Here is an 18555-nt window from a genome sequence, read left to right as displayed (position 1 = left end):
ATTAACCAACAATGAGCAATACAATTCTTACAATGTTTAAAATACAACTGTTCATTGTTCGTTAGCTCAGGTCCATTAAAAAAATATTAACAGATACAACTTCTGATTTTAATGTATTAGTAAATATTGAAATTAACATTAAGATTAATAAATGCTATTGTTTGTAGTATTGTTAGTTCATGTTAACTAATATGTAGTTGACTAATGTAAAGAAACGGAACCTTATTGTAATGTTTTACTGTTGTTTTCATGTCAAAAAAGGGGGTAGAAACAACAACAGACAATGGACTCACTCAGTCAGGAACTGTTACATATATATATATATAACTATATAATAATATTAAAATAAAATAGATCTATATATATAGCCAATTAATATGATCTTTTTTAGTTCCTTTTTGGTCTGGATGAAGTACTTGAGACTTTTTGATTGTATTGAGAGGGTACCGAAGACACAAAAAAGAATGTTGGGAAACGCTGGTTTAGATGAAGCACCTTTTATATAACTTTATTACACAGAAGCAAGGAATCTTCTTGATTTGAATTGTAAATTAGATTCTTAGTTTCTGAACTACCGCGTAACACATTTATGTCACTTCCCAAAACAGCCCTTACGCTCTCATTATTTCCGTCAGGTCTCCGCTCAAGGCAACCCTCCAGAGGCCTACCCTCCCTTCCAGACTCCCCCAGGAGCCAACTTCGAGGAGCCGTACTACGAGGACCAAGCGCATAAACGCCCCCAACCTGCAGCCGACGGCACCATGCACCTGGGACTGAAGTCCACGGGGAACTACGTGGACTTTTATTCGGCATCCCGCCCGTACAGTGAACTCAACTACGAGACGAGCCACTACCCTGCCTCGCCAGACTCGTGGGTGTAGAGGCACAGAGGCAGGCTGGAGGCTGGCCTACGAACACCATACACTGAGACCAGCCCAGCATGTGCATGAACACTAGTAGACATCTCACACACGTAAACCTTCAGTTCGGTTCACTGCTCGCACCACAGTGGGCTGCCACTCGGCCAGTGAGCGAGGTTAGGGAAGTGCTTGACGAGAGAGGATTTTAGAGAAGCTCAAGGAATGCGTTTTACCGAATGGACCACTTGAACTTTGGTGTTTTTCGAAGCAGTGGAGGGAATCGAAATGTAAACAGGAAAGTGGAAGATACTGTATGTGGCGCAGAGATGGGACAGTTACGTGAAGCACAAGAAATCGACATTCGACACAAGCTAAGGAAGTTGTTTTCACAAATTATTTTGGACATTTCTTTATGTTAAACCATGCTTTTATGGAGTGCTCTGTTACACTCTTAGCCTTTGTATATTTTATTTTGTTTCTTTTTATTATTTGCTTGTTTTTGTACCTCCTTTTTAACTTCTTAAGTCTGGTGTAAAGTACTTGTTGTATATTACAGATGTAGATACAAGGTGCATTGTGTATATTACGCAAAGACTACTGTGTCCTCCCATGTGGCTCAATATATCATTTTTATTTTCCTGTATTTTAAAAGAGAGAGGAAAAATACACTCAACTGAACTCCAGCGTCCTGTTCTATGGGTAAGAAAAGCATATAATTCAGAGGTGTCGTTTGCTCTAATGTGTTTTTTCCCCGTTTTTCTGAGGAAATATAGAAATAATAACTGACGACAGAGCATCACTGCCTGGACATGGTTTCCACCGATAACAAGAACATTTTCAGGCCTATCTGTCAGTTTGTTTTCTTTTTTCCCCAACTGTACTGACATGAAGATTGGTCATTCCTCAAGCCGTCGAGTGATCTGTGCTAAGTTATGTGCCAAATGTGGTAATCCCTGACCCAAGGGGTGCTGTAGATCTGCCGTTTAAGTTACATTTAACGACAAGTCACTGGTTCTATCGACGCCTGTTTGTAAATGCTTTTTTTTTTAAAAATGTGTTTCAACAGCATTCACACTGTAACGAAAAACGGAGGGACACGGTCTTTTACAGCTACTTCCCCTCCAAAGATGTACAATTAGTTGACGCTGTGTTGTAAAATAGACATTTGCAAAATCTGCTTTTTTTCTTCCGGAAAAATCAGTGGTTCTTAAGCTCATCGTAGACATATCTGTCAATAGAATATGGATATATATTATATAATTACAAAATATATATATACTTTTTATGTGCAGATGTGGATGTCACCTAACGCAGAAACATTGCAAGGAAAAAATGCTAGTTAAAAAAAAAGCATAGGGTTTTGTTCACTTTAATTTCTAACCAGATGTTGACCTCCTGTTGTCATGTTGCTGTTTCAAAGAGGTGAGACCAGGGCTCAGTGAGGGCAGATGTGAGAAAGCTTCTAATATTGACTTGAAAAAGTGTTAAAACAATGCTCTAACATTTTTTGGCCTATGTTGCTACCTTTTATTAATGCCTTTTGAATGTTTCATGTCCTTAGTAAAATGGATGCCACTAAAATGAATAGCTTTGATCTAGAAAGAGAGCTGTGCGTATAGACACGCCTCTTGATTTTCATTTTTTTTTCTCTCTTAGGTAATTGCCTATACCTAATCTCAGGTCATCTTATTGCAGGAGAAGATGGGTGATCATTCCTCTATTGACTGAATGGAGAACAAAGAATGACACTACCCTATAATTTTTTGGTGATTTTTCCAACCTTAAACTTCAAATCTGGCGGATTTAAGGAAGGTATGAAGCAAGCCCTGGTCTTCCCTTCATGTCAATTTACACTTAGAGGTAATTGTCAGATGCAAGGATTGAGGATGATCCCCAAACTCACATATCTTCAGCACCATCGATAGTGAACGTCTGAGAACAAGCAAAATATCTGTGAAAAAGTAGACATATCAGACAACCTGTATTGAAGATGTAAGTAAAACTTTTTTTTTTTCTGTTGCTAGACAAAGTGTTTGAGAGAATTGTGAACCTTTTTAATGCCAGGTTGCAACTGCTATATAAACTAATGGAGAATCACTGTTTTGTGATTTATTTCGTCTGTGTCTGAGTTATTTCTATCCTATATTGAGGTTTTCTTAGGGCAGATCTGACATTGGCATGCACTTTATTGCCATATTTGTTTTAAAATACACTTGTATTACATCCAAACCACTTTTTATCTGGAATGATGCTTTCAACACTTTAACAGCACTGATTGTTCCATGTATTTTGTAGGCTATTGATTTAGTCAACAGCATTTATTTTGTTCCAGACATCAGCATTAACACATAAGAGATTTCTGTTACCTTGTACAGGCGTGACTTTTCAATTTATTGTATTTTTGATAGAATTCCTAGATAGCTATCAGAGGCCAGGCAGGCAAGCTGCGAGCTCCTGTTAGGGTTTCATCACGACTGTTTCATTACCATTTTCCCCACAGAGAAGCATTTTGACATTGACAGGGTATGTGCTTCTCACTTTGTCCTGAGAACCAGTCTGCAGTATAAAAAAAGTGTGGCAGGTGCTAAACGACATCTCATGCCTACAGCTCTGAAACACCAAGCCCTTCACGTCCATTCATTTCAATTTCATCAATGCTAATGCGTAATAGAGTATTAATCCATCTACAGTTCAATTTGATGCATAAAAATGTGGTGATGCTGTGAACTGAGTGTTGAATTTTATTGTTAATGTAAGTGTGTAAGAACGTGTCGTTAGATACGAATATTAAAGAAATGCATTTTGAGAGCTGAAATGGCTCTCAATGTCTGGATTGTGTGTTTTGAGAACATGAAGCCTTACCTTGACTGACTAGAACGTAGGCCTAATACTGACCCCTATTGGAAGTTTACTGCCACTCTGCATTGCTGGTACAGGTGCACCCCTTGTAACTTTGACTGCTTTGTTTTGTTATTAAATGATTTCAACGCTATAGTTTGATATCTTTATCACTGACATGTCTAAAGGAAACATTAGGCCTACCTGATAACAAACATTATATTTCAAATCTTCACCAATATGTGACAACGTAGCTCTCTCTAGCACCGCACTTTTATTTTTAACGGTAATGAAAGTGATGCTGTGAGGGATAGACATCAGTGGGTTGTACTGTTATTTAATCGGCTTTTCAAATGTTCTAATAACGAAAAACAGCAAAAGTATCTTTCCATGAAATTCCACTAGTCAAAAAAACTCGACAAGGCATTCCTGTGGAAAATTATAATTGATCTATGAGCTTTATACACCTTTGTTTTCTTTTTCTTTTTTTTTTTTTTTTACAGCGGACGCCATTGAAAACACGTTAAGTCTACCCCTCACAGCCTTGCTTTCATACCTGGCATGGCGCTGCTCTAAATAAAGTATTTTGGCTATGAACATAAGTAGTGTGTTCTCAGCATGCGTTTTGCACATGCACGCCACGTTTTTTTAAAACTTAAGTTAAAAAGTTAAACTTTTACAAAAGGCGAATATGTTCTGTGTCATCAAAGTAAACGAACTGGACTAACCCTAAAAAAATACTTAAGAGAAGAGAGCTTTTCTTGGTTTACAGATATTAAAGGGATAGTTCACTTTGAAATTAAATTTTGGTATGTTTTAGCTTACCTCAAGGGCATCCAAGATGTAGGTGTCTTTTTTTCCGCAGTAGTTTCAATTTTGATATTTTTAGGTCAAACCGTTCTTGTCTGTTAGTCATTTAATGCAGGTCTGTGGTCACTGTCTCAAAGAGCATGCACAGAGTCGAAATTAAAACAATTCCCCATCGTAAGTACACATTGATGGCCTAAGACACGAAACGAGCGGTTTGTGTGAGAAAACAAACAGTATTTATATCGTTTTTACCTCTTATACACAGCCACGTCCAAGTGATCTGAGGGCGCGCACGCATCCTGGTGTGTGACGTGTACGCAGACTGGTGCATAGATATACATAGGCGTAATTTGCGGGTGGGACATGTCCCCACCACTTTTTGCTAAGGTCGATATTGTCCCCATCATTTTTGAAACATCTCGTGGCACGAATGACTGTACCAATACAAATAAACAAAACATCTCCAGTTAACTACCAGAGCATTAATTTCGTTCGTTTGTCAAATAAGAGGCGATGATCTAGCGTTGAAATGTGTTGTTTTTGAAATCAAGTGATCAAAGTGCTCGTTGCCGCTGCGATCAGTGGCGCGGTCGGATACTGTGTTTGTTTGTGGCTCGCGCACAGTCTTCACTCGGACGCGCGCTTCAATCCGTTGTGGAGAGACTCTCTATTCGTTCCGGTTAAATTACAAAATAAAATGCACACAAACGTGTCCCTGCCTGATATACAACCACTGAAAAACATAATCGAGGAAAAAAAAAAAAAAAAACCTAAATGAATGCGTTTTAGAACCCAGAACCTCTAACACGCTGGGCGAAAGTTCTGCCCCTGGACCATTTAAATACACGCTTAAAACAGTCGGATCAACATATAATAGGCCTCATTAAACGACTAATTAAACCCAATCACTGTACTATTTAAATCGATTGCCACTGGATATATACACTAGATGTCGCCTTAAAGACATTCGTTCCAATGAACTGCCGCAGACAATGCGACATCTAGTGTATATATCTATACACCAGTCTGCGTACACGTCACACACCAGGATGCGCACGCGCCCTCAGATCACTTGGACGTGGCTGTGTATAAGAGGTAAAAACGAAATACTGTTCGTTTTCTCACACAAACCGCTCGTTTCGTGTCTTAGGCCATCAATGTGTACTTGCGATGGGGAATTGTTTAATTTGGACGATGGGGAATTGTTTTAATTTGGACTCTGTGCATGCTCTTTGAGACAGTGACCACAGACCTGCATTAAATGACTGGCAGACAAGAACGGTTTGACCTAAAAATATCAAAATTGAAACTACTGCGGAAAAAAAGACACCTACATCTTGGATGCCCTTGAGGTAAGCTAAAACATACCAGAATTTAATTTCAAAGAGAACTATCCCTTTAAGGTCAGTTCCAGGGGCGCCATAGTGTTTTCTGGGGCCCCTGGCTAATTTGTAATCCGGGCCCCAAGGCCCCAACCCCCAATCATCTTATCTTTTTGCCAAATGTAACAACAGTCATTATCTATAAGCATAGCAATTAATGCATTCAATAAGAGACAATAAAGAACTAAATTTGAAAGTTTATTAAATTAGTAAATTATGCATGTATAACTATACAAATAATTGCATACTGCAGTACAACACCATTGTACCATCTCATACACAGACACTATTTAAACTCTGTCTGGATGTCTGTTTTATAAAAATAAGCTGTCAACTTGCAATTTCTTATTCCCCAAGCGCCAAACAACGTGTTTTTCTCACAGCAAAAACTTTGATCAGATCTTTGAAATCAAGCCGTCTTTCTAAATCGTGTTCAATAGACAGCAATGCCAGACCATTTAGTCTTTCCTGAGACAATGTTGATCTGAGGTAGTTCTTTACTTTAGTTTACTGAAGGCTCTCTCTCCCCACTTGCAACGCTCACAGGCAGTGCAAAATATGCTCAAGGCAATGCACACTTCACTGAAAATCTGGAGTTGCATCTTATAGATTTAATTCAAATGTTATCATTATTGTTATAATTATTATTATAACCTGCCGACCTAGTCAGGGTAGCGCCATTTTTACTGACAGGAACGAAAACTAGTCTGTGAGGGATAGAATACAGTTCATTCAATGGATTTTACTGTTGTTTAACAACACTGTTCAGCTGACGAAATGTCTTTTCGAAAAAAAAAACTACATATAGTAGTTTTAAAAGTTACGAGTTGCGAAAATTACCTGATCTACGACCTTAATACAGCGCGTACCATTGCAAAAACTGTGCCTATCCTCACAGCCTCGCTTTCACTTAAAAATAACGTATCGGACTAAAGATTATAGAACTGAGGAGTGAAGCACATGGCAGTCTAAAAGAGTATAGTGTACGATTTGTACTGCTGACCCTCTCACAGGCCACAAGCCTTCACAGAGGAAAACATCCTTAAAAAACACAAAGGCATCAAAAGCCACATCACTTTTTCCTCCCGATAGGCAATCTCAACCTATCCATCTGTTCAGCTTTCTTCTTCTCCTCTTTCAGAGCTTTGTACCTCCATTTAGGGATCTGTAGGTGTAATGGGTCTTTTGAAGTCCTGCTAGGCGGACGCTCCGGCACGAATGCAGGGGCAGGAGCTTTACACAGCATGACTTTAGGCACCACTACTCCTGGACGCACACTGCTTCTACGCATCATGTGTAGGGGCAGAAGGCTACTTCTCCTCAGGACCATGGTGGAGGCCATCGCTACACTTTGCAGTATCTGTGGCTGCAGACTGGCACGCCGCTCCTGCTTCTTCGGCACCAGCAGGACCCTGGAGTTCTGGAAGAGCCGCTTGTAGTTGTTGAGGCGCTCGGGCCCCAGGTTCTTCAGCTCAGCCAGACGCTGTCTGCGGAGGATGTCCTGTACGGCAGGGCGGCGTTTTCCAACACACGGAGGGCTGCCCGGGCACACAGTGTGGCAGGCGGTGGATATGAGCGGGCTGGCCAGCGCCGTGGTCATGCGCACCATATAGTCCATGACACCTTCGTCTATGGGGTCGGTCTTCATGCTGATGGAGAGCAAGTTACTGACACACTCTGAGAACTTCCTCAAGCAGGACTTGGGCTCTTTTGATTGAGCCACCAGTTCGCTTAGCATAGGCCACTCCATGTGATAAGAGTCACAGAACTGTTCAGCACAAGGCTGTTCCATCAGTCGGGACATCAGTTTGGCGGTCTCATAGCGGCCCGTGAACATGGCCCATTCATGTGGGGTCAGCTTACGGCCAAAGTCCCTTGCTTCAATGTCTCCTCCTTTATAAAGAAAAACATCAGACAAAGGGAAAATGAATGCCCACATGAAGGAACAAAATGGAAGATTATTATGGATGAACTAAATTAGGAATTCATATTCATTTTTCAGATGATGATACTGTACCTGTCATCATGAGAGACCGCACGCATTCGGCTCGACCCTGAATGGCCGCTTTCATCATCGCAGTGAAGCCATGGCAGTTCCTGCGTTCAGTGTCAAGCCCGGGAAAATAGTTCAGCAGGTAGTTGGTAATCATACTGTGGCCTATAATTCAGAACAAGATATAGAATACATTTATGTTTATGCATTTGGCAGATGCCTTTATCCAAAGCAACATTTTATGAGTTCATGCATTCCCTGGTAATCAAACCCATGAGCTTGACGTTGCTAGCAACATGCTCTACTTTTTGAGCTACAAGAATACAGATGGTTAGAACTGGTTAATACTCTTTATATAAAGTCGATTTTTGAACATGTCCTTCAATGAGGTTTCTAGGTGTCTGCTTACTAGAACAAGTTCATAATATTCTGGTCCCTATACAGGGTGCTTCATTCATTCTGTGTGTAGGTTTTTTTTTTTTTTTAAGTGCATGTTCAAAAAACATGTACTCCGGTTAACTCGTATAACTAATAACTCCTGTTTTCTTCTCATGAGCTCCCTCTTGCTCTGGTTGAAAGGATAACAGTATAGTGAGACAGTAGATATCGCTCAAACCTACTCAGATCACATAATTTCATGGAAAATTAATACAGTAGTCAACATTTGAAGTGGATCAAAACCTTTCATCAAAGTTATACATGAATTTTGAACAATACCCTTTCTTGTCTTAGGACAACTTTTTTTGATCCACTTCAAATGTTGACTACTGTAGAAATGCTCACTCTTTCTTTCTAAAGAAATGTGACAAACATATGATATTTTATCAATATTTGTCTAAATGTGTAAGCCTTTGGACTTAAAAGCCTTAATGGAGTTGTTTTGGGCATTCCTGTGATTGCAATTAAATGGAAGCAGGTGCAACTGAATAGGTGTTTTTTTTATGTGAAATGATAAATACCAGTTTGATTCAGCATGTTTGATGTGCACTTCTGACAAATTAATAAATTACTGTCACTATAACTTTTATTGTAAAACATTAGTCAAATATCGATATTGGAATCTTTAAGTCCCCGTGAACCGGAAGTTGCAAACGACTTTTCTCCAGTGTTATGACGTATTTCCAAGTGAAACGGAATATTGAACAGAGGGCAGGGTTTTACTTAGCGCTCCTCCTCTCCATCTCTCACTCATAGCAGACTAACGGTTTGAGGGGAGTGGTTAAGCGTTTTCAAACCAAGCCGTCAAACCTACGTCATCAGAAAAAGACGCCATTCCAGACCGGAAGTAACTTTTCAGATTTTGATTAAAGATTACCATGGTAAATTTTTATTTTATTTTTTTATACATGGATTAATTGTTCACCACAAGACTAGTAATATGCGCTAACAAAGTAAATAGGGTCAATTTTGATTTCATGGGGACTTTAAGTCTTTAAGTAAAGTACAAACGTTCTCTTCTGTCATGCTCATTTTGCGATCTAGTATCTAGTTTTCAGTCAGCTGTTGAAATGGTGTGGGTGTGTGACGTTGTTCTATGGAGGCTGCTGGGCTACCGGCCCGACAGTGGAAGCGCAACTTGATTTTGGGCTCGGTGCTTGAGGTCCGAGGCTATTGGCCCTGCCCGGCACGTTGTTAGCCCTGGTTCGCACGGGCCCGACAGTGGAAAAGCAGCTATTTAGACCCTTTCTTGCAAGCTCACATTTAGATCTGCCTCCATCCAATCAACAACCAACGAAGTGAACGAACCCCCATCTTACAATTTTTTTTCCCAGTAATCTGTTTCACTCGGATATGCCATAATACTAAAGAAAGGATCTCTCGCTACTTCTGTTCACAGATAAGTGATAATACATTTGCTCTTGTTTTATAGAAGTAAATGAAGGCCCAGGGGGATATACTGAGAGTTATTGATTGTCATTTTATTGCCTTTAATAGATGAATTGGTGTCACTTCCCTTACCTGCTTGTGCAGCAGTCATGAGAGCCGTATTCCCTTCATTATCCTGCCAGTTCACATCCACATGTGGACACTGAGAAAGTGCAATGACCACATCCACGTAGCCCTGGTAACACGCCACTATCAGACCTGTCTGTTAAGCAGTGGAGAGGAAAAATATAAGTTATCTCCACAGTCATTTTCCTGAATGTCCATCATTACTGCAGAAGAAGGTGTTTAACGTGCAAACTGCAGAGGCATTGAACCCTGCAATATAGCAGTTCATTTAAGGGCAGGGATTGTTGCAGGGTGAGTTTCCAGATCCATCTCTGGAGGTCAGAGACACATGGGTTTGGTGATCTTATTTATGAGGTCGATGAGCTCTTGATCTTTAGAGTAAATGTGTCAATTGGGGTTTTGCAGAAGCATAATTAGACTGGCAAGTGTAGCCTATACTGTAGTTAGGTCAGTCAATATTACTGCAATGTCACCACTGTGCATTTACATGGGTGAAATGTATCATTTCTTCCATTGGTAGGACATCAGATAGCCTCACCCAAAGTCAAGATAAACTAATGTGCAAGTGTTGCTCAAACAATCAAACAAGCAATGTTTTGAATGCACCACATGAGCCACAGTGTTTACACTTTTCTTGGAACTCTTCTGGGTAATGACTTGCTTAATATTCAGAAACAACTAATGTATTAAATAGAAATATTACACATTCAGACTAAATTAAAGTTTTCTAAATATGCTATAAATGGAGAATAATTGTTCTTTGTAATGTCTAACAGTTAAGCAGAACAAACTGCACAAATGAGCACAGAGACAAATGCAGTGCAGACATGGGGAGGCCTGCTCCTTGAACGCAGCATATGTAAAATCACAATAGAATTCAGCAAGTATTAAAGGCACAGATGAGTGAGGGTTGCGAGGAAATAAAAACAAATGCGTGAGGTCAGAGGCATTGCTTGAATAGTGCAAAGCATCTTCCTTTTCTTGTGTGTCTCCAGATTGTGAGTGATTATAGAGCACTACAGGCAGATGGTAAGACCCATAAAGACTATTAGCTAAGATTTAGTATGGAGTTCCCTCTAGGCTCAGAGCGCTTGTCTGCTGGCATTTATGGTGCTAAGCTCCAGAATAGCAAGAAACTGAAAATGATCAATGCTATAATCGATATGCAGCTAAATTAAAATATATGGATATATAATTTAGGTCTAGTTGTCTATCTCTCTTAGCCGTCATTAAGGCTCTTTTGCAAAAAAAAAAAAAAATATATATATATATACACAGTACAGGCCAAAAGTTTGGACACATTACTATTTTTAATGTTTTTGAAAGAAGTTTCTTCTGCTCATCAAGCCTGCATTTATTTGATCAAAAATACAGAAAAAAATGTAATATTGTGATATATTATTGCAATTTAAAATAATTGGTTTTCAATTTATTATACTTTAAATTATCATTTATTTCGGTGATGCAAAGCTGAATTTTCAGGATCATTACTCCAGTCTATCACATGATCCTTTAGAAATCATTCTAATATGATGATTCATTATCAAAGTTGGAAACAGTTCTGCTGCTTAATATTTTTTCATAACCTGTGATACTTTTTTAGGATACTTTGATGAATAAAAAAAAGAAAAAGAAAAAAGAAAAGAAAAAAAAAGAAGCAAATGTTTTCAAGATAGAAATCTTTTATAACAACAATATACACTACTGGTCAGTAATTTGGGGTCAGTAATTTTTTTCTTTATTTTTTTTAAAATAAATCAATAATTTTATTCAGCAAGGATGTGTTAAATTGATAAAAAGTGATAATAAAGAAGATTTATATACATATAAAAAAAATATTTTGAATAAATGCAGTTCTTTTTAACCTTTTATTCATCAAATATATTAGGCAGCAGAACTGTTTCCAACACTCATAATAAATCAGAACATTAGAATGATTTCTAAAGGATCATGTGATAGACTGGATGTCACATGTGACACTGAAGACTGGAGTAATGATCCTGAAAATTCAGCTTTGCATCACCGAAATAAATGATAATTTAAAGTATAATAAATTGAAAACCAATTATTTTAAATTGTAATAATATATCACAATATTACATTTTTTTCTGTATTTTTGATCAAATAAATGCAGGCTTGATGAGCAGAAGAAACTTCTTTCAAAAACATTAAAAATAGTAATGTGTCCAAACTTTTGGCCTGTACTGTATATATATATATATAGGTTAATAATAGGCTAACGATATGAGATAGCATGGTAGATCCCAATGACACTTCATAGGGATCACATCAGGTTACACGTGCATAGTCTTACAGGGAAGCGAAATGTCATGCTGTCGTAAGATGATTGTGAAGAAAAGCCTCTCTAACCTCCTAAAGCTCCCCCTCCCGGGATCAACAGAAGTTCAGCTGTGAAGGTGAATACAAACTCTTAAGGTGAAATATAAACTTTAAGCTATCAAATGTGCATCCCCACAGTCAGCAGGTTTCCTGAACCTAAAATTTCAGATTTTTCTGTTTAATTATCAGTACCGCAAAAAGGTTGAACATTGCCGAGACTGATAAACAGGATCATTAAATATTAGTGCTTAATGGTGCTGTTTAACTGTGCTGCACATATAATTTCCCCCGTGCTAATGGTTGTAGAATAAGATTTGTATTAAACAAATGATCAGGGATTGTGTTAGTTGAGAGACATTTACATGCAAATGAGTCGTAGAGTCTTAAAGGACGACTGCGTGTCTTTAACTGCCACACACAGCCTGCTGCTTTGGAGAAAACGAGTCTTTTTATCTCTGTGTGAATAACCGTTTGTTTCTATGCATGTGTATTTTCTGTTTGCGTTCAGAACATTGAGTTTTCAAACTGTATTGTATAAGTTAAGACAAGTGAGTGACAGACCAAGCGTACAGTCCTATTCAGCAATGATGAATAGTTAAATAAGATGTTTATTAACAAATTCAATGCTCGTACCAAGCGGCAAAGTGCACCAAAGTATCTTTTTCAATATGGTCTCAGTAGAAGCAGAAGCACAAAAGAGGGGGACAATAGGTGATGATTCATTTATTATAGGCTCTATTTTTAGGAAGACAGACACGTTTAGCAGTAGTCAATGCAATTTGAGTTCAAATGATTCACTGAGGAAGGAAGTCATCTCAATTCTCACACATAATTTAGCATGACAATAGGTGGCAGAGTCAAATTTAGACTTTTATGGTCTGCAGCTAGACTCCTTTCAGTGGAATTACACTTACATTATAAGGTCTCTGCTTAATGGACAAATTAGGGGTTCTCTGCTCATATGACATGCTGAAAAAATCCCTGTCTACTGTCTAGGCAGAGCCCTGCAGTATTTTGACATCTTGGAGAGCCTTTAAAAAGCTCAGTCATGATTACGATCTGCTTGGGCTGCATCTCAGACTGCAATTCAAACTCCAATCTGTTCCAGGGCTTAGCTGTCTGGTGCACCCATGAGACTTCAGCTGCAGATCACAGCGTCACAACACAACTGGACATCAAGTCAAGACAGAGATCTGATTTAGAAATGTCATGAATTTTTTGTCCCAATTTGGACACACGAAAGTGTTATTTTAGCTTTATACACTATTACATTTCATTTTTTAGTAATTTTGCTACTATATGTGCTTTTTCTTAGTTTTATTTTGTTTTATTTCTGAACTTTTCCATGGACCCCTTAGCACCCTTGTAGCCCCCTGGCCACCCATTTTTAAACTCCTGGACTTGATAATGACCCATCCATTTACATATATCGGATAAATGGTGGTTGTCGTGTCAGTGAAAACCTAACTACAATATAATATTTTTAGACTCAATGCAATTCCATCATGTCAAGAAGGCACATGTTTTGCTGACAGCTGCCATCCAGCCAGATTTATTTTCTTATAGATCTTGTCTTTAATGTTATATATGGATGAAAGTCTCAGCCTCACTTTTGCGCAGCATTGATATTTATGGAGGAAGGAGACAGCCGCCTGAGCTCATTCCCTGAGGAGCACTGTGTGGATCATGCATGTTTAAAGACTCTTTGATATGGTAATAGCCTTGCATAAACATGACACTGTTATCACCCACATTGTCATAATTGTAAGCTTCTCAGGGCTAAGGGGAGTGAAAGCCCGTCTCCCAAGTCAAGAAAGGCATTCTTAAAACCCATGATTTAGCTGAATGAATCCTGGAAAGTAATATGTTCATTATTCCAGTATTCAGAAAAATCAAAGCATGGATGGTAATGATAGAGATTTTCCTACACGGCATGAGCATGTTACTGCAATTTAATTCTTGCCTGTGAGAATGTTTCAACTGCCTGTGCTGCTAAAATGAAAAAGACTAGTTAAACTTAGATATTTTTACTTTTAAGACCACTTAAAAGACAAATGCGAGTCTTAATATTCAGTGACAACAGGTGTTTGATTCTCAGTCTTTGTGAAATTGCAAATAATAAAAGCGCACAACAAAATTTAAAGCTGAAATGTGGTATTTTTGTAGAGCTATAAGTAAGCCATTTGTTATGGAAGCTTGTTTCCGCCACAAAATAAAACATTTTAAAAGATAATTGCGACTTTTTATCTCACAATTGCGAGTTTACATCTCGCAATTCTGACTTTATTTCTCAGAATTGCGAGATATAAAGTCAGAATTGCGTGAAATAAAGTCGCAATTGCGTGTTATAAAGTCAGAATTGCGAGATATAAAGTCAGAATTGCGAGATATAAAGTCAGAATTGCGTGAAATAAACTCGCAATTGCGTGTTATAAAGTCAGAATTGCGAGATAAACTCGCAATTGCATGTTATAAAGTCTTTATTTTTCTCACAATTGCGACTTTATATCACGCAATTCTAACTTTATAACACATAATTGCGAGTTTATATCTCGCAATTCTGACATCTTTTCTCAGAATTGTGAGATATAAACTCACAATTGTGAGATATAAAGTCCAATTCTAAGGGAAAAAAAGATGGACTTTTTTTTTTTTTACTTCAGAATAGTTTGTATCTCACAATTCTGACTTTATATCATGCAATTCTAGGCTATATCTCGCAATTGCGACTATTTCTCAGAATTGCAACTTTATATCTCCCAATTGCGACTATTTCTCAGAATTGTGACTTTATATCTCGCAATTGTGACTTTATATCTCGCAATTGTGACTTTATTTCTCAGAATTGCGACTTTATTTCTCACAATTCTGACTTCATATCTCGCAATTGTGAGAAAAAAAGTCCGAATTGTGAGATAAAAAGTCGCAATTATTATTATTTATTTATTATTCAGTGGCGGAAACAAGCTTCCATAATTTGTAGCTTGACTTCCCTAGAAAAGTGTAAACACTGAGAGGCTTTTAAAAAATTTGAGCACCCGACTATCAACACTGATTCAACCAATAGCTTGAGTTTGGGGGCGGGCCTCTGTTTGTCTGACCAATGATAGGGGGTGGGAGTGTTTGGGAAACTTGTTTAAAAAAACAAAACAATAATTTCTGTGATTCAGTTTGGTGGCATAGAAATTACAAATTTCCCTTTTAAAACATTCAAAAGTTAACTTACTCTATTATTTTTGTCCACCTCTCGCACCTCCTCCTCCGTCACACCTTGTCTTATCAGGATTTTGACGATAATGACATTGTTAGTGCAGCATGCTTTGAAGAAGCTGAGTGGCTCGGGGCTCTCAGGACTCAGACATTTTTCCAAGTTGAGCGAATCATCAGGTGGGTAGAAGGAATCGTCCGACAAAATGCTCTTGCTATCCGGTAGTTTTGAAAAGTCCAACTCCTCAAATTCTTGGTAGATGTCGTCGTCGTCATCATCATCATCAGAAATATGGTGGTCTTCATCATCTGCATAATAAGAGTCCTCTGTTGGCTCCGCAATAGTGGAACTCTGTATGGAGGACTCCTCATTTTTCCAGTCTCTTGCTTGGTTGACACTGGTGCCATTTTGGTGATCTTTGACTGGAAGTACACCTCCTGCAACACCATTCTCAGTTATTAGCACCATTTAACTGTCCGACAGGTGGAACACAAAAACGAAAATCGTGTAGGATCCAGAATGAGACGTCACATAATGAATGGCAATCCTAAACTCCAGTTATTGACACAAGAAATGAAGAACCAGAAGTCATAGACCTTTTAGAATAATCTTTTCCATATCGTACCCGTTGCTCTTCAAGAACCAGTTGTACTTATGTCCACCCTTACATACCCAAGCTTGTTTTTTTTCACCAAAACTATCCCATTTTTTCTTCACTTGACTTGCTCTGTGGACCAATCTGACTCTTGTTGGAGAATGAGTATTTACACAGTGAGGATGAAGGACTTCCATCGGAAATGCTCTGACTGGCACGGGCACTGTTTCAAGAGAAGCCTCCTAATCGCCTTAGTCTCTTTCTGTCAACACAAATTTGCATCAATTACACAAAACAGTTCTCAACACAACTGATGCCTATTACCATGCGGAGGACTTTTATATCATTCAGGATACGAGTAGACTTGCTGTCCCATTATTACTTTAATCGCTTCTATTTTTAGCCGACTTTGATACTCACAAGCACATCCAGAGCGACTTTCTACACTTTGATAGCCTGTATTTGACTGTGATCAACTGTTGGCCGCACAAGCCTCGATAGATTAGTGGAAGGTTAATTGGATGCAACAGAAATAACATTTTGTTGTGGATAAGCTGTTCTCTCATTTGCATTCTAAAAAAACAATAACACATTAACACATACCGTCACTTTCAATGTTTTTGGACTACTGTTTTCTAACTACTCAGTAAAAAATTATATGATCAATAAGTTATGACAACATATGTTTTTGCATTGCTTTAACGCATCAAAATACGTAAAAAAATTAGTTGAATCTTGCATAACAAAACAAAAAAGTTGAAAATTGCTTAAGTCAGTCTAATGTAATTTAAGTTGAAATGACTTAAACATCCAAGTTGATTGTACTTAAAAATTTAAGGCAGCAGCATTTTTGGGCTTTAGGGTGATGTATAAAGCTTCTTTTACTGTCTATGGTATAAAGGCATGTTTTGTACTGATATTTCTGGTGACAGCACATCCTAGAGGCCGTTTTGGGTAAATTATCCCAGAAAATGCATCTACTAGCTAAACCTGCTCATGTCACTTTAATATCTTCACAAAAGCTCACATGATCTAATATTTTCTATCTAGAGAATAAAAGGTAATATGGTAACTGATACAGCCAATTCTATTTCATAATGCCAGCTATCAACTAAACTTAGAATTCAATTCACATTTATTTGTATAGCGCTTTTCACAATACATATTGTTTCAAAGCAGCTTCACAGACAATGCATTACAATTTAGCGATCCGTTATCAGAGGTGACGATGTCCAAGTTTTGTATTTCAGAAATGTACATATACAATCACACAGTTAGCTAACAATGTATTAATTTAAGGCAGAAACAATGAGCTCATTCAAGTAGGCTAATAATTGCAAGTTGTGATTACAATATATAGAAAATTTAGCATTGGTTCATGTTGATTCAGAGTTTGCATCATCTGAAGTCCTCGTATGAGTTGGAGTCATCTCTTCACAGGAAACTAAACTAAACTAAACTTAGAAGAAAGCATCTACAACAGAGAAATATGACTTCTCCAAAAAAGTGGCACAGTGATAGCTTGCCTTACATAGGGATAAACTGTCATGTCAAGAGTTGTTGAATAATTGAGGATGCAAAGTTAACATTTCAAATATATATATTTTTTTAACTTTTTTAGTGTTTTAGTAGTATTATAGTATATATTATTCATTTTTAGTGTTCATTTTAATTTAATTTGCTTTAGTAATTTTGGCTTTTAGCTTTAATTTATATCTGTTTTAGTAATGCTTCAACTTGTTAGTAGCCAAGGCGACATTTCTAATTTATATACAGTGCTATGCATAAGTTTAGACACCCATGCTAAAGTTGACTAAAAAGAGGAATAAAAAATCATCTTTTGGAAATTGAACTTAATGCCTTAATTTAAAAAATTAGGAAAAATCCAACCTTTAAGGACACCAATTTTCTTTGTGAATGGATAATGTATCGTAAATAAATAAATGTTCTTCCTTAAAATACAGGGTGCATAAGTTTGGACACCCCTATGTTAAATTCCCATAGAGGCAGGCAGATTTTTATTTGTAAGTATTTTTTTTTTAATTTTTTTTTTAGGATACTATGCATCCTGATAAAGTTCCCTTGGCCTTTGGAATTAAAATAGCCACACATCATCACATAGCCTTCACCATACCTAGAGATTGGCATGGAGTACTTTCCATAAGATCATCTCTCAGTGCAAATCAAACTAGCTATTAGGCTAACTGAAATAAAACCATGCCAATCTCTAGGTATGGTGAAGGCTATGTGATGATGTGGGGCTATTTTAATTCCAAAGGCCAAGGAAACTTTATCAGGATGCATAGTATCCTGGATCCATGAAGTAACTGGCCTTTAAAAATAAAAATCTGCCTGCCTCTATGGGAATTTAACATAGGGGTGTCCAAACTTATGCACCCTGTATTTTAAGGAAGAACATTTATTTATTTACGATACATTATTCATTCACAAAGAAAATTGGTGTCCTTAAAGGTTGGATTTTTCCTAATTTTTTAAATTAAGGCATTAAGTTCAGTTTCCAAAAGATGATTTTTTATTCCTCTTTTTAGTCAACTTTAGTATGGGTGTCTAAACTT

At 37.7% G+C, this 18555-nt stretch overlaps 2 protein-coding genes across 11 annotated transcripts in view; one reads left to right on the top strand and one right to left on the bottom strand.

The window, feature by feature from the left end:
- The window catches only part of ctnnd2b (catenin (cadherin-associated protein), delta 2b), an 81542-nt gene extending 77691 nt beyond the window's left edge, over positions 1-3851 (top strand). For 8 of the 10 annotated variants that reach the window (XM_079876129.1, XM_079876126.1, XM_079876125.1 and 5 more), the window contains one exon: positions 636-2037. In XM_079876129.1, coding sequence (XP_079732255.1) covers positions 636-881 — 246 coding nt within the window. In that variant the 3' untranslated portion in view covers positions 882-2037. Of the gene's footprint in view, positions 1-635; positions 2038-2516 lie in introns of those variants that run through there. The other 2 variants (XR_013821722.1, XR_013821723.1) reach the window with 2 other exon arrangements.
- A 2220-nt stretch (positions 3852-6071) lies between these two features.
- ankrd33bb (ankyrin repeat domain 33Bb) lies at positions 6072-18001 on the bottom strand. The gene is made up of 4 exons (XM_079875697.1): positions 15403-18001; positions 9843-9972; positions 7908-8048; positions 6072-7783 (listed from the first exon to the last, which is right to left on the bottom strand). Exons 1-4 carry the CDS (start codon positions 15850-15852, stop codon positions 6963-6965), a joined length of 1542 nt encoding a protein of 513 aa, XP_079731823.1. The 5' UTR covers positions 15853-18001; the 3' UTR covers positions 6072-6962.
- Positions 18002-18555: the final 554 nt, after the last annotated feature.

Source organism: Squalius cephalus, assembly GCF_949319135.1.
Source record: "Squalius cephalus genome assembly, chromosome: 7".
NCBI lineage: Eukaryota > Metazoa > Chordata > Actinopteri > Cypriniformes > Leuciscidae > Squalius > Squalius cephalus.
This window is presented reverse-complemented; position numbering and strand designations above follow the sequence as displayed.

What these genes read in the sequence shown, in the direction of transcription:
- ankrd33bb (XM_079875697.1), bottom strand. Translation starts at nt 15,852, where the DNA reads ATGGTGCTAATAACTGAGAATGGTGTTGCAGGAGGTGTACTTCCAGTC. An exon ending in CATGACTGCTGCACAAGCAG is followed by an intron (nt 8,049 to 9,842) that starts GTAAGGGAAGTG and finishes TCTGAATTATAG; the next exon opens with GCCACAGTATGATTACCAAC. An exon ending in GCGGTCTCTCATGATGACAG is followed by an intron (nt 7,784 to 7,907) that starts GTACAGTATCAT and finishes TTCTTTATAAAG; the next exon opens with GAGGAGACATTGAAGCAAGG.